The sequence below is a fragment of the Miniopterus schreibersii genome (genome assembly GCF_964146895.1).
Source record: "Miniopterus schreibersii genome assembly, chromosome: 11".
Lineage (NCBI taxonomy): Eukaryota > Metazoa > Chordata > Mammalia > Chiroptera > Miniopteridae > Miniopterus > Miniopterus schreibersii.
Window position 1 is genome coordinate 3,102,241 of NC_138111.1, and position 16,044 is coordinate 3,118,284.

General features: G+C 52.6%; 1 protein-coding gene across 2 annotated transcripts in view; it reads right to left on the reverse strand.

Moving 5' to 3' along the window:
• Positions 1-15,224, reverse strand: part of RAPGEF1 (Rap guanine nucleotide exchange factor 1) — a 118,442-nt gene extending 103,218 nt beyond the window's left edge. Inside the window, exon 1 of one of the 2 annotated variants that reach the window (XM_081150513.1) lies at positions 15,026-15,224. In XM_081150513.1, the coding sequence (XP_081006639.1) occupies positions 15,026-15,050 (25 nt within the window). In that variant the 5' untranslated portion in view covers positions 15,051-15,224. The remainder of the gene's footprint in view (positions 1-15,025) is intronic. The other variant, XM_081150512.1, reaches the window with a different exon arrangement.
• Positions 15,225-16,044: the final 820 nt, after the last annotated feature.

A 16,044-nucleotide genomic window follows, 5' to 3' on the forward strand; every position in this document is an offset into this window, starting at 1 on the left:
GCTTAGGGAGAGTCAGATAACATGCACAAAGAATTACTTAGTTTCCACTGTAATCAGTGTTGAGAAGTTCAGGGTAGGGGAACAGTCTAGCAGGGTGACCTAATCTAATCTGGGAGGTCAGGGAAGGTTGAGACTCGAAGGATGAGCATGAGTTGACCAAACAAAGGAGTGAAGAGCATTCTGGGCAGGAGCAGCAAGTGGAAAGGCCATGAGCAGCTGACAGTATGTGAATGGGGGAAGGTCAGATGGGCCAGGGCCTTAGAGGTCCAGGACTTCATCTTATGGGCTTTTTTTTTGGGGGGGGGGTTCCAATAGTGTTGGCCCAATCACCTGTGTTCACTTTTCCGGGAAGTCCATGCATCTGATCAATGTCTCAGAATTCCAAAAGGCTAAGAACCAAGAGCTAGTCCAACCTTCTCATTGTGAAATGAAGAAACAGGTCCAGAGAGGAAAGACATTTCCCCAAGCTCTCACAGATGACCAGAGAACCCAAATCCCTAACTCCCAGTCTGGTGTTTTTCCACAGCTAACCAACTGCCTTACTTCTGGCAGGGGTGTGTCAACAACAAAGTACTAATCCTCGCTGAATATTGATACTGTATCCCAAACAAGGCTGCTTTGTTTCTCTGTCTAGGCAGGACGAGAAGTGACACTTGACAGAAATGAACTGTAAAGTGGGTCAGTCCATCCTTCTCGGGGTCCAACCTAACTTGCAAATTACAGGGAGTCAGAGCTTGCCCCCCCGCCTCCAATTCCAAAGCACCCCCTCAAGACAGCTTCGGCAGAAGGTGCTGGTTCACTAAAGGAAGGGCAGTCAAGGTGGAGGCCTCACTGCTAGTCAGCCTCCAGCCTTGTGAAGCTGTTTATTCACTCTTCGTTTTCAAGTCAGGACTGGGACAAGAACTCAACCCAGTTGGCAGGACATGACAAGGAGAAGCCCACACCTCTAATTTTATCAATTCCACCTGGAATCGAGAGAAAGAAACTATCTGTTCCAGATTTTGATGCTTCGGGACTGGAGCATACGAAGTGGCAGATGCCCACAGGGAGAATGGGACAAACCCGTATACAGCTGCCCCTACTGTGGTCTCTCGGGGCTTGATCCTAGCAGGACCAGGTACGTCCCTGAGCTAGTTCTCAGAGCAGACCACAGCCCTCACCTACGCAAACTCGCAGAACTCGGTGGTGGTAAATGATTCCCCCTCAGTGTTTTCCTTTCCAAACCAGGGCACTTGTGAGAGCGACAGGAGGGTGCTATTAATAACCATGCCACAACAGCAGGTGGAAGCCAGGATGTGCAAGCGTCACCCCATCTGTCACAGTCTACATGAGCACGGTGATCCCCAAGTAGCAGTCCTCTGCTGTCTTGACATCTAGCTGTGAGGCTAGAACAGAGCTACGTTTATAAGCCGAACTCTAGAGTCTGATTCTGCGATCTAAGGCCAGGCCTTGCCTGGAGGCGGGAACCCGGGCCAGTTGCAGTGAGGCCATGAGTGCCTGAGCGCAGGAGCACTGGCTATTCTACCCCCACATCCCAGCGCCTGCTGCCAGGAACTGTAGACAGTAGGTGCTCAAGAAACCACCTGGAAGAGTGAACCAACGCTTCATACAGATTCCCTGATTCTAAGATGTGTAATTCTTTAGCACAACTTTTGAAATCAGGGTATTGTTTTATAATCTATCCTGCTAATGTATTTTATTTTTTTGTTTCCCGGGAAGTATTATTCAATCAATGTCTTACATGTGTTGGTGCCTGTCACCCCACACTCATACAGAAACATGTTAATGACACTCATGGGACCAGAGACCCTATCATGACAATCACAGCTGGGCAGCTTTTGCAACCTTAAAATTCTTGGAGAAAGCCTTGATCTTGCTTCTGGACCCTGACTCAGAGATCAACCTCTGTCTTCCCCTCCCCTAGGTCAGTGATGCCGTCTCACGAATGTGGCCAACAGCCTGGAACCCTGCCAAACAGCGCTGGAGTGAATGCCATCTATGCTGTCAACCCGGAGAGGACGTGCCGACAACGGGACCCAGGCAGAGTCTCATGTAGAAGCCTCTGAGGAGCTCGAGAGTCTTTATTAACAGCCAACATGCAGTAAGCACTCCTACTGCCAGGCTATAGCCCCCACCAGGCTCTAGGGCTCTTTAGGCCCCTGGGCTTCCATCAGCGGGTCTTGGCACTGACCTATTTAGATGGACACAGGATGGAAACCAAGGTTGCCAGAGGGCAGCACTGACAGTGCCCTGTGAGGGTCTGTGAAGGAGCCCAGCACAGCTGAGAAGCTCAGGTCCAAGGGGACAAGATCCACATTTGGTGGGTACGGGATCCACCTTGGCTTCAAAGCTTCCTGCCCGACAGCAGCCAACACCTCATGATCGCACAGGATCCCTCAAGTGACATGCTTGATTACAAGGGTCACTGCGTTCAAGGAGGTGCCACGTAGGATGTCCTGCCAGGTGTTTGCAGTCCATCTAGAGTCCCCAGCCCAGATGGAGTTAATTAAAGCCGAGCATTTTTACCATAAGCATCGTTGCCCAGTAATACAGTTGTCATGTCGTGTTTTTAATGTTTCAATATAATTTGTTGTATTAAGATAATTAAGATTAAATAATGATTATGTAAATAAATACTGAAAACTATGTTATTCATAGTAATTTTTTACAAATTGTGGTAAATACACATAACACAAAATTTACATTCTTAACCATTTTTAAGAGTTTAGTTCAGTGTATTCTTAATAAACCCATCTCAGAATAAGCACATTCTCACTGCTGTGTTATGATCACTACCATCCAGCCGCAGAACTCGTCTTGCAAAACTGAACTAAACATTAATTAGATGTTAAACATTAACTCCCCTCTCCCCCCTCCCTCAGTCCCTGGCAACCACCATTCTTCTTACCTTCTGTCCCTAGGCTTCCGATTCCCCTTAGGAATGTCATGCACACTGGTGGAACTGTACGTGGGCGTTTCACTCAGCCTCCTGTTCTCACGCTCATCCATGCTGAAGCAGGCGCCAGTTCCCTTCCTCTGGGAGGCTGTGTGAGGGTGCATTCCGTGCATCAGCCACGTTCGTTTACCTCTTCGTCCGTCAATGGACACCTGGTTGCCTCTACCTTCTGGCTGTTGTAAATAATGCTGCTATGAACCCGAATGTACAAATATCTTTTGAGTCCCGGCTTTCATTTCTTTTGGGGGTGGACTCAGGAGAACTGCTGGATCGCATGGTAGTTCTAATTTTTATTTTTTGGGGAGTGTCAGTTTTCTACAATGGCGGCGCCACTGTACATTCCACTGTGCACAGGTTCGTTTCTACACATCCTTGCCAACACTTGTTACTTTGTTTTGAGGACAGCCATCCTAACGGGTGTGAGGCAGTGTCTCACTGTCTGCACTTCCCTAATGATCAGTGATGCTGAGCATCTTTTCATGTGTTTACTGGCCATTCGTACATCTTCTTTGGAGATATCTACTTAAGTTTTTAAATTGAGTTGTTTGATTTTTGTTGGTCAAATGCCATCTTTATCTATTTCCAGGAAACAGAGCTAGTTAACCAAAGTCACACTCTATGCAGATAGCAGTGATTATGTCCATACAATGGAATACTACTCAGCTATAAAAAGGAATAAACTTCTGATAAACAACAACTTCATGAGTCTCAACGGCAGTATTCTGGAAAAGGCAGTATTCTGGAAAAGGCAAAACTACAGGAATGTAAAACTGACCAACAGTTGCCAGGAGCCAGGGGTGAGGAAAGGGTTTGATGACAAAGGGGCAGCAAGTACCCCCTGGCCCCCCGGGGTGATGGAATTGATCTCAGTCCTAATTGTGGTAGTGATTTCACAAATCTACAAGTGAGTTAAAATTCAGAGAACTGTATACCCCCAGAAAGGTCAATTTTCCTGTATGTAAATTAAAAATACTCTCATGCAGAGGGCAAAGGTTTCTCCTTTTGCCCACATCAGCATTATCTAAGCAGCTTGCCAGCAGCATCCCATGAATCCTTATAAAACTCCAGGAATGTGTAAGTATTAACTGGCACTTGAACCCACGCTGACTGAACCAGGAGAAGCTATATCCTGATTACTTCAGATGCCCAAGATTCCATTCGCATTTCCAGGACCTGGGGTGTTTGTAAGTTATTATTTATCATATAACAGCAGGAATTTAGAGTTTGTAGAACCATGTCCAAACATAAATGAATCTTTCTCCCTGGGGGCAGAGTCCATAGAGCTCCCATCAGACCCTAAGCAGGACTTAGGATCGTTAAAAAGCTCAGGAAACTGTTCCAGTTCAAGGTCCAGGGAGGGACAGTGGCCTGCCCTGGAGGACACTGCAGGCCTGTGGTGGTGTCACTCTGGCCAGTCCTCTCTCCATGAGCTGAAGATGCCACAGTCCCAAGCCCTCTTAGTGACAGTGATGCACATGTTCCCCAGGATGACTTCAGGCCACACAATTTCCTCACTGGTATGTGTACTCCACCCACCAAGCCAGGGCCAGGAACTCTGGGCTCCCTGCGATGTGGGGCCGAATGTAGTCCAGGTCCTTAGCCCAATTTCTTTTTCGCATTCCACGACCATGCACATTTAGGGCAATTAATAGAGACAGCTCCTCATGAATTGGAAGAACAAACCAAGGACAGGCCATGCAGGAAAGCATGCTCTCAATCTGTGCCTTTGCTTTTCTGATGAGCTCAGAGAATTAACATTTGTAAGGTGCTCTGGACAAGCTGGGGCAGAAGCATGGAACAGTGTGTCATGCTAATTCAGTGAGAGGTTTGTAACCCTAGGACAGAAAGATGAGACAAAGTGAAGAGGGCTGGCTGGGCTCTGGTCTTAGCTGTGTTTTGAGCTGGCTGCACGGACAAAGTAGCAAGGAGACAGCGATCGTTCACTTTTGCAGATCAGAAAAAGCCAGGGCAGCTCAGGCTGCGGAACACGCACAATACGCCAGGATTTCTGAATTTACGACTGTGAAAATTAATCAAGGGGGAGAAATAAAGGGTCTAAAATCACACCGCTGCAGCGTTGAACACAATTTGTAAGTGACTTGTACCGAGGACCTTGAATGGCATATGGTATTTTAACTGTCATAGAACAAAAGCACCACACTGTGAATATTTCACCTTCAGTGCTGAACAAAGGTGGTTTAATTAATCCTGAGTCACCTCTGCAAGGAGAAACTGAGGTGGTGTCTCTTGGGATGGAGCAAAAATACACCTGCCGGTGATCAGCCCCGCTCTGGCTCTAAGATAAGCTGCCCCCTACAAGCACAGACCCGTTCCTTTTACTTTTTTGTTTCAATCCTCACCTGAGGACGTGTTTTAATGATTTTAGAGAGAGGGAAGGGCGGGGGGAGAAACACTGATTGGCCGGCAGCCTCCCATACACAACCCCACTGGGGGTTGAACCCACAATCTAGGTATGTTCCCAGACTGGGAATCGAGCCAGCAACCTTCTGGTGCACAGGATGATGCTCCAGCCAACTGGGCCACCTGGCCAGGGCAGGCCCATTCCTTTCAGATACAGGAAGAGGAATAAAATCAGGACTGTTGTCCTTCTGCCTCCATGAGTTGGGGCCTCATGTGTAGCTGAAATGAAATGCCATTCTCTCCCTATAAATGATCTCTTTGGAGATTTATTCTTAGCTGTAAAAATCTATTCCCTGGAATTTCACTTTCTCAAACGTTCGTGTGTGTGAGAGAGAGAGAGAGAGAGAGAGAGAGAGAGAGAAAGGAAGGAGAGAGGGAGGGAGGGAGGGAGGGAGGGAGGCAGGGAGGGAGGGAGGGAGGGGGATAAGGAGAGAGAGAGATCGTGAAAGGAATACAGCTGACCCTTGAACAACACAGAGCTTAGGGTGCTGACCCCCACACAGCCAAAAATCCAAGTATAACTACTGACTCCAAGAAACTTAACTACTAATAGCCTACTGTTGACCAGGAGAAGTCTTATGGATAACGTAAATAGTCGATTAACACATATTCTGAATGTGGTATGTACTCTATGCTGCATCCTTACAACAAAGTCAGCTAAAGAAAAGCAATCATAAGGAAGAGAACTGGGCTTGCAGTACAATCATGCGACGCATATGGCATTTTGGTCGAGGACAAGCCACATGTGCATCAGTGGTACACCACAGCCGGGTGTGCAGTAGGCTACAGCATCCACTCGGATGTTTGCACACAAAAATCGCTTAGCAACAAACTTTTCAGAACACATCCCCATCATTAAGTAGCATATGACTATTTAAAAAATCCTCTAAAAAGAAAAAAATCCTGCATATAAGTGGGCCTGTGTAGTTTAAACCCATGTTGAAGGGTCAACTGTACCTCAACAGCCAGAGGCCTCCCTTCTGTGCCCCTGAAGTCTGAATTTCAGAGCACAGTGGGACACTGGGTCAGAACAAGGGCCAGTGTTTCTAGAGCACTCAGGTGTCAAGACTGGCTACTGTGCTTTACTTGCACCATCTTGTCCAATCCTCCATCAACACCATACGGCGGGCACTTCTATGACTCTGTTTTACAGATTAGGAACTGAGATTCAGATAGGCAAAGCGACTTGCCCGAGATCCCACAACTGCTCCATACTGAGTCCACCCGCTCATTTTGCAGATGGGGAGACTGGGGGCTCAGAGGGGCATGGAGTGCTTCGGTGCAGACCCAGGGGCCTCCCGACCTCCAGCCCAGGATCATGCTGCTCCCAACATGGATGAGCATCGAGGAAAGTATGAAAGCCTAGATCAGAAGTCTCCTCATAGCACAGGCAGTGGGTAAGACTGTCAACTCCCTAAAGGCAAAGATGTCTTCTCAGTACCCTCCACTGCCCTGGCAGGCTGCCTGGCACTCAGCATTCAGCCAATGTTGCATCAATGAACAGGTGGGTGAGGGGGTGAATGGACAGATAGGTGGGTGGGGTCACTTTTCATTGTTCACATCCAAAGCAGATCCTCATGCAACACTTCCAGCAAATGCACTTTTTAAGCCACCTCTGTAACTGAGAAACCGGAAGCTGCTTCATAGATCTATAGACAGATGTGGAGGCAACCTTAACAGTCCTGCAGAGGCTGTTCCCCCAGGGGAACGCCAGAGCCCTTCTAACCAAAGACAATGAAGGTACCTCCAAGCCAGCCTCTGATGGCTCTACAGTGGACCAGCACTAGACCCAAGATCCAGAATCTCACGGGGCCAGGGGAACACACACCAAAGAGGGAGAGAATGATGAAGGATACCCAAGTTCCCCAACTGGCTCTTCCTCTCACTCAACACAGCCTTCTCCTCCTGCCGCCTCCCTCTCCTCAACTGTCAAATGGGCACAATGCCTGCCATTTCTCTTTAGTAAGATCAGAATTCATTAAATCACACCCGCATTTGAAGGCACACAGAAGTAATACTCAATGTTACTCATTTGGGAAAAAATGCTCTGTAACTCTAATACCTTATAATAACCAAACAAAAGAACAAAACCTAAAACAACAGCAAACAAGCTCATGTCCTACAGTGTTCTGAAAGCTATAAAGGATTCTGTGATGATGAATAGTTAAGCACCATGCAACATTAGTGTCACGAAAAACCAACAAAACAATCCCAATACATCCCAACTGTCCCTTTTCTACTGCAGATTAGACTCACAAAGAGTCAGCATTAAAAAGGGCCCTGAGATGGGTCTGACCACAGGCTGCAACAGAGGGGCCAGAGCCTCAGAAAGACTTTCGCATTTGCCCAAGGTCACCAACCAGGAGGCAGGGCTCACAGGCCCCCGTGAGCTGGGACCAGCCAGCCTGGGGGATCCGTCTTCTCAAGCATCCCCTCCAGTGTTTTCAAGTGGTCCTTTTGGTGTAGCAGCTGCTGCCTATGTTAGAGGAGTCCTTGGCAACGTGAAGGCTCATTTTTACCCAAGTAAAAACAGCCCAGAGAAAATGTCACCACAGCCAGTGAGACTATGGATAAATGGGAGGCAGCCATGGGGGCTTTAGTCGGACTTGGCCCCGCTGGGTACATTGCACAGGCAAATCCTACTGTTCAGGATCTCAGGGTCCCAAGCACAAAAGAGGAAGAGCGCCAGGTCTCAGTTTCCTCCTCAGTAGAATGAGAACCTCCTGTTGTGTGGACTACATGAAACCACGTGTGTAACATACAACAGCGCATGGTCCTGGCACGTAGTGGGCACTTAATGAAAGTCAGCTATGACTATTACCTGTATTTAGCATTGAATAGGAGGGGTTAAGAGTAGCCGTTCCATGTGGGTTAAGTGACCCACAGCAGTTACCTGAAGGAGAGAGGCACCCATAACCATAATTGTTTCCTGCGAGAGGTTTCCTGCCTTGAGTCAACTAAGTGGCTACTCAGAGCCATCACATCCCACTGGACTTCTGCTGTCCTCTCTCCTAATTCATGTCCACACCTTTCCTCTCCCAGACTGCAAGCACAGGGAGCCGGACGGCTGGCTGCCATTTCGAACAGCATGGTTGGGAGCGTGACTGTCAAGTCCACACCAATGGCATACACTTCCGAAAGCTAGAAAGCAAAAGCCTGAACCCAGCCCTCCTGTCCCCAGCCTCAGAAAGTGCCACACACCACCATGTGCTTGACAGGCCCAGCTCTTGGATGCTTGAGAAGCAGGGCGGTGTTTCCCAATCACAAAACTTCATGAAATGAGTGTGTGGTGCCAGAAAGCCAGCGGAAAGCAAGGAGAAAGACCACCTTCAGACCCCAGTGGGCACGGCGGGTTTAGGCTGCTGTGAGGCAGTGACGGTGCTTTGGGACAGGTCCAGAGACTGTCATCCATCTTCCAGACCACAGGCCGGGAGAAAGAAGTGGGGACAAAGAGGAACTGTGATCACCAGGGACCAGGTCCCCAATCCATTAGGTAAGTCTCTCCACTGTGTCTCCCTCGCTCACGAGGAGGAACTGGCAAGAGATACTCTCCTAAGCCCCTTGACAAGGAAGAAAGGGGGAGCCAGAGAACCCCAACAGCCTACCTCTCCTAGCCTCTCAATGAGAGCTGATGGTGCAGGGAACTAGTCCTAAATAACGCTCAGAGGCCACCCAAGGAAAATCACAAATGGAGACGGAACTCCTCTCAGGATGCTCGGCCGGGAGGCAGGCTGGGCAGAGCTGGCATATGCCCTGGTTTGTAAATGAGGCAGGATCACAGCTGCTGGAGGTGAAGGAACAATGCCTAGAGAACTGGGTTCTGTGCCCCCAGAGCCACAAAAGTCTCCACCAAAGGCAGCTGCAGAGCCAGGGTTGCATGGGGCTGCCTCTCAGCACGTCCTAGACCTCTCTCCAGGGTCCAGGAATCTGATCTTGGCCTCGCCATCGATTTTCAGAAGACTACAGTGATCAGGGTAACACAGAGGCCCCAACTAACTGTATACCTGATCAGAGTACTGGTGCTGCTAATTCACCAGGAAACATCCAAAGTGGCAATTCAAAAACCCAGAAGCAGCTCAATTTAAAGACAATTTTGAGAAACCTAAGTTCATTCTATGACAGTACCCATTCTTCTAGTAAGCAGTTACTGAGCACCTACTTTGTGCAGTGGCAACCCCATGGTGGACCAGACAGGTACCCTCCCTCGTGGAGCTAACAGTCTATTTAAGACTGTATTTGCTGATTTTCACCGTGCAGAAAGGAAACTGGGGCTTCGGCCTCTGGACGAGCTAAACGATATTATTCTACCTAGTGTTTGTTTATTTGGGGGCTTCCCATGGAATGTACTGCCTGCTAGGGGAAGAGAGGGTGCAGAGTCCGAGGAAGCGGGTGGGTAGACGAGGCTGAGCGCATCCAGGAAGTGGGTTTTCACCCTGCATTGGGTGGAGGACCGAGGAGGAGCCTCAGGGGCCACAGCGGAGCTAAGTAGCCCCCGCTACTCATTATCTAACAGCCTTCTGATGTTGGAAAGGACCTGCTGCTTTAAAACAACACAACGGGGGGAAGCACTAATTTCAGAGTTCTCCTCCTTACACCACTGATGGAGAAAATGGGACCAGAAAAGGGAAAGACCAGCTCAAGGTCACAATGCCAGGTCTCAAGTTATTTATTAGTCAGCTGGTCTGAAACAACTGACCAGAAACTAAGATGACAGATCCCCTAGAAATTCAGAGTGTGGGTTTTGTTTTTTTAATCATAAAGCAGCCTCTGGGGCAAGGTGGGTGGAGAGTCGGAAGAACACCTGTCCCAGCAGCAGGGCCCAGCCGGAGTCCGCGTGGGTGCGGCAGCAGGCAGCGTTGCCAGGCCGCTCCTCTTTCCAGTGCGTCATCTTATTATGGCAACAGGGACACATTCAGCTGGACTGAGGTAAGAGCAGCCCTGTGCTCAAGGCATTCTCCAGTCCAGGCTAATTTGGGAAATGATTTTTCTGCAAGCTCATGCATGACTCATCTTTATAGGCCTCCTATCAGGTCTGCTGGCTACCAGGAATCCCATTCAAACCACCTCTGCCAAACAGCTGCTCAGGAGACCAGGAACATTTGGGGTGGCTGTGGTTGGTTTTTTAAAACCTATTTAGCCTATGTTCATGCTATTTCTTACTTCCTTATACTATTGCTAATGTTATTAGTATCAGCAATACCACATAAAGCCTAAAGACAGCACTGGGTCTTCCTTAATTTAACTGAGATTTTTTTGGGGGGGGTGGTTAAAAAGAAAGTAATGTGAATAAGCATTAAGATAGAAAACCACTATGCCCTCAGCAACACGAAAGGCACTGAGCAGAGCTCTGTGAAGGCAGAAATAGGGCCAGCCGGGCACTGGAGATGGCAGTTGGCTCCCTACTTCACCGTGCTACGGCTGTGACCCTGGGCAAGTCACCAAACTTCCCTGGCAAAATGAGGATGACCGGCCCCGCTAGCCCTCAGGACCGCTGTGAGGATCAGAAATGAGGTCCTATGTCAGTGCATTCTGAAAACCATAGGAAACTGCAGAAATGTTCAAGACTGCTTTGATGTCACTACTGGACTGTGACCTGGGGAAGGCTGGGCTCCTGCAGGCTCTGTGCCACTGCAAGGCGCCACAGTGTTTGCCAACAAGGAGGTGCTCAGTAACTACTGCAGAAGTGAGTGAATGAATTACTACCAGGGGCCTAAAATGTCCTACTTAAGGACTGGACACATTTTGACCCCAAATATTGCTAATAAGATTTGAGAGGAGTTAAAAATTGATCAAAGTACAGTGACTGCTAATCCATAAGGACTCTTTCCTAGGCGAAAACAAGTGCAGCCCATGTGACAGTACACGCACTTTCTATCTGTTCTGAGAAAATTCATAACAAGAGTTACTGTGAATGTGGTCATTGTAAATTTTCTTTCTGTTACAATAAAAGCATCCTCAGCCTTTTGAAAAGCATGGCACTGGGTCTGAGACACGTATTACTCCTGTCCTCAGGCGGTGGGTGATGGGTGAGCCCTCCGCTTCACCTGCCCCTGGTGCAGCTCGAGGCCACCCTGAGCTGGCCAGATGGTTTCTAAATGGTGAAACTCATACACTGACTGTGGCTGCTGGGAACACAGAGCCGGTTTTGACATTCCCATCTCTGTGGCATCTATTTTATTGTCTGCCCCAGGCAGAAGGTAGGGCAGGGACCTAGAACAACTCCAAGCCCTGAGGAGGTGCTGGGTAAGCTACCTAATGCAGGAAGGAATGAGTGAGCAGCTGAGATGCATAAGGAAAAGTGAAGCCCCTTCTTCCCTGCCCGCACGGCTGTGCCAGCTACTGACACATCCTCCACAACTCACCTTCATCCCCGTTGCCCAGAGAGGCAGCTGCTGGACACCCCTCCACCGGGAGCTGATGTCACCCCTCTAACCTCCCAGTGCCTCCACACTGTCTGCTGAGGTCACCAGGGGCTCCCCAGAGCCTCCCAGAGCACCTGACAGAGCCGCTCAATGAGAGAATCAAGGAACCAATCAATGAACAGGGCAAGGCTTTCAAAGTGCAGATGGAAAGCCAACAAACGCAAACGGTTTCTCCAAGGAAGGGGGATGCAAACTCCACTGTCAATGGTCCAAGCAGGAAACAGGAGTCAGTGATGAGCAGTTGAGGCCCACTGCCACTGGTGCCTATCCAGAGCCATGTTCACTTTCAGAACCAGTCCTCTCAGTTCCTAAAGGAACCCACCACCTCTCCTCGCCACTTCTGCCCACAAGCTCAGCCCAGGGTGCTCCTTAATCCACGGGGCTCCACTCTACCCTCCACCTCATTATCTCTGAAAAATACCAGAATTTAGAAAAGTCCCCCTCCACCCCAACCTTCTCCCTGGCCCTCCAAATTCAACCCGCCCCCACCCAGCCTAACTGGATAGGCCCCAGACAGCAAAATGACCCCTGCTGGCCTCTGGAACCCAGACTGTCCTTATTCCCCATAAGGCCTGGAGCAGAGACAATGGGAACAGCCCCATCTGAGGTTTGCCTTCCAGTGTCCCTATGCAATGGCAGGCCTCACAGGAGGGCAGCATGTATGACCTGCAGGCCCCGCCCACAGCCAGGCCACCCTGAATAACTAAATGTACTGAAGAGCAGCAGGGAAGACCCATAGACCTCCCCAGATGCTAACAGGGCCGCTGCTCACCAAGGACGAATCAGGATGGCAGAATGGGCAAGAGTCTCAGGGCCCTACGGATGGATAAAGGGGTTTTCTTTTACACTAAAAAACAACCTTGGAGCCTGGCCAGCGTTGCTCAATGGTTGTGCATCAACCTATGAACCAGGAGATCACGGTTGGATTTCCGGTCAGGGCACAAGCCGGGGTTTCAGTCTCAATCCCCAGCAGGGGGCGTGCAGGAGGCAGCCGATTGATAACTGACTCATCATTGATGTTTCTATCTCTCTCTCCTCCTCTCCCTTCCTCTCTCTGAAATCAATAAAAACATTTTACAAACAAACAAAAAAACACACCTTGGACTACTTAATCCCTGAGAAGTCAAAGTTCTTCTATTTTCAGAAGGAAGAGATTATGAACACGTGTAGGCAACACTTCTGTTGCTTCAAGTCAACAGACACGGGTGACAATGACTGTTTACTGGGCGTCAGGCTCCATGACTAACCGGGCTGCTCACTTGCTAACAGAAGTCCGGCTTCACCTAAGGGCCTTTCCTCTGAATGAACCACTCTGCTGACGACTCACCAGCAGGTCCACTTAGAAAACTCCAACAGAAACCCTGATCTTGCCAACCTCAGAACTTTCTTGCTTAGCTGCCTCTCACCAAATGCACCTTCCTCCTGAGCTTTCCACAGCCCCTGATCAGCCCCTTCCACTCTGCCCTCTTTTCCCACCTCTACCTCCACCAGGGTACCCTTATACCCTCTCTTCAGAGCCAACCACAAATGCTGTCCCTATAGAGCCTTCCCCATTCCCTCGGCTGTGCCCACCGGCCCGGACTCCTGTAACACCACAGTGTGCCTGCGGCCTGGGACCCGGGGTTACGCTGGGGCGGGCTCTCCAGCCTCAGACAAGCAGGGGCTTCCTGCTCTTTGCATCTTCACTACAGCCCCTAGGAGAGGGGGGTGCCCAGAGAAGGCCCAAGGAGAACCTATGCTGACAGAAACCAGGCTTAGGCCTCCTTTCCCCAGGTAACAGGGAAGGCAAATGAAGATTCAGCTCACTCTGGGGGGGTCTGAGCCCCGGAAAGCAGCTCACAGGACGACAGGTGCTTTTCATTTCGCTCCTATCGCTTTTCCACAATTTCCGAGCTTTTGACCATGAACGTATCCTAATCGTCAAAGAGCACCCTATTAATGTTATCTTTAAAATAAATTATCCCAGTTCCCCACCAGTACGACACCAGCAGAGGGTTCCTAGGAAATGCTTCCCAGATTAACCCAAGATATTTCTGGAACAGCACATGTGCAGGGAAGCAACTCATGGTCGCCGGTCAAGGTCTGAAGAACAGAGAGAATACCCAAGAAGCGCCGCCTGGAACCAAGGGCCCTGCCCCTGAAGAAGGCAGCGGGGCTGCGGGTCAGAGGGCCAGGCGCCCGGGCTCAGCCCGGGGCTCTCTTGCTGGGTGGCCTGCAGGCACTCACCCAAGGGCCCCGAGCCCCGGAAAAACCAGGACCGATTTCTCGCTCACAGAGAATCTGCAAGTAGGTTTAACAAGCAGTGTTAAAAAAAAAAAAAAAAACCAACAAAAAAAAACCCAACGCTCAGCACAGGGCCGGATGTATAGAAAACCCTCGATAAAGGCTACAATACACTATCTTTCCTGTGCTTGAACCGCAGCCTGAGAGTTGCACCTCCTCTGGGTCCACTCCCAGGCGCGTCTCAGAAAAGTGTCCTGGGTCAGCCTGGGGAGCCCGGGGAACTTGCAAATCAGTGCAGCCCCCCCCCCCCCCAAGCCTGCCTTCCGCAGCTCGGGGGGCGGGGGGCGGGGGCCGGGCTGACGGGGGCTGCGGGGAGCAGCAGCCCCGCGCGCACGGGAGCCCCGGGCTGCCCGCCGACCCCCCGGGGCCAGGGCTGGGTCGGGCCCGGGCCCCACGTGCGCCGCGCCGGGTGTGTGCGGAGGCGACGCGGGGCCGGGAGCCCGGCGACAAGGCCGCCCCCGCGGGGCCGCAGCACAAAGGGCCGGGTCTGCCCCGAGGCGCACGCTCCCCCAGCCCACCGGCTGCCCGCACGCCCCGCTCCGCGCTCGGCTGGGCCCCCGAGGGCGACTCCGCGGCCCCGGCAGTGCCCGGGCGCCGCCGCCCGCTGCCTTTGAAGCCGCCGAGGCAGACGCTCCCGGTTAAATTTAAACCCGAGGCTCGTTAGCGGTGACACATTTCACGGCTCGGCTCTGCCGCCGCCCAGGGGCCGCTCGGACGCGCGGCGGGCCGGCCGGCCGGCCGGGGAAGCCCGGGCCCCGCCGCGGTCCGCCAGTGCCCGCGGGGCCGCGCGCCGGCCGCGCCCCACCCCCGGGCCGGGCCCCCGAGCGCGCGGCGCGGGGCCTCGGAGGCGCCCCGAGCAGGCCCGGGCGCGGCTCCGCTCCGGCCCCGGCGCCCGGCCGCGCGCCCCCGGGGGCCCGCACCCCGCCCGCCCGCCCGCGCTCACCTGCTTTCTCGACCCTGCCGGACATCTCCGGGCTGCGCCGGAGGCCGAGGCCGCCGCTCCTCGGGCCCGGGCCGCTGCGGGAAGCCCGGGCGGCGCGGCCGCCGCTCGCTCGGCCCTGGCTGGCTCGCCGCGCCTCAGACGCGCGCCGGCATGGCGGGTCCGGGCTGCGGCCTGTGCGCTCGGCCAGCGGCGCTGCAGCGCGCCCGGGGCCGCCGCCGCTCCCGCCCCCGCCGCCAGCCGCCGCCGCCCCCGCTCCGCCTTCGCCGCCGCCGCCGCTTCCTCAGGCCCGCGAGCCGGAGCCGCGCCGCCGCCGCCGCCGCCCGCCCGCCGGGCCTCGGCCGCGGCCAGAGCGCCACCTGCCGGGCGTCCGCCGCCGGCGCAGCGCCCCCTGCCGGCCCGGAGCCGCTCTGCGCCTCCCGCCCGGACGCAGCGCCCCCTGCGGCCCGGAGTCCCCGCGCCCGCGCTAGGCGCCCCCCCACGAGCACCCCTGACCACGCGGAGCCTTCACGGCAGGACCCGGGGCGGGGCGGGCGCCCCATCCCCACCCCCTTCACGCAGGACTCAGCACCCTCTGAAGGCCAGAGCCCCAGCCGGGTCTTGCAGGCTCAGAGTCCCTGCTGCCCGTTCACCTGGCCCTGCCCGGGCCTCACCCCGCCGAGACTCCGCGCTCCCAGCCATCCCAGAAGCTCCAGACCTGGGACGGACCTGGCCAGGGGTTCAGTCCGATCTTACCTCCCCACTCCCCCTTCTTCTGGAACTCAGTGACCCCTGAGGGCAGAAGCCACCTGGCCAGGTCTGGGCCTGACCCCATTTCCCAGTCCCCATGGTAAGGCCTGGACCCAGCCCATTAGGACACAACCACCCCTATTCATTCAACCCCGAAACAGGGACCAAGGCGCCCTCTAGCCTGGAGCTCAGCTGCGGGCCTTTTCCAGCACAGTGATGAGTTCAGTTAAAAGTCACTGAGTTAAGAAACAAAGATGCTCCTGGGGCTACGTACTGTGTTTGCTGCCGTGGGT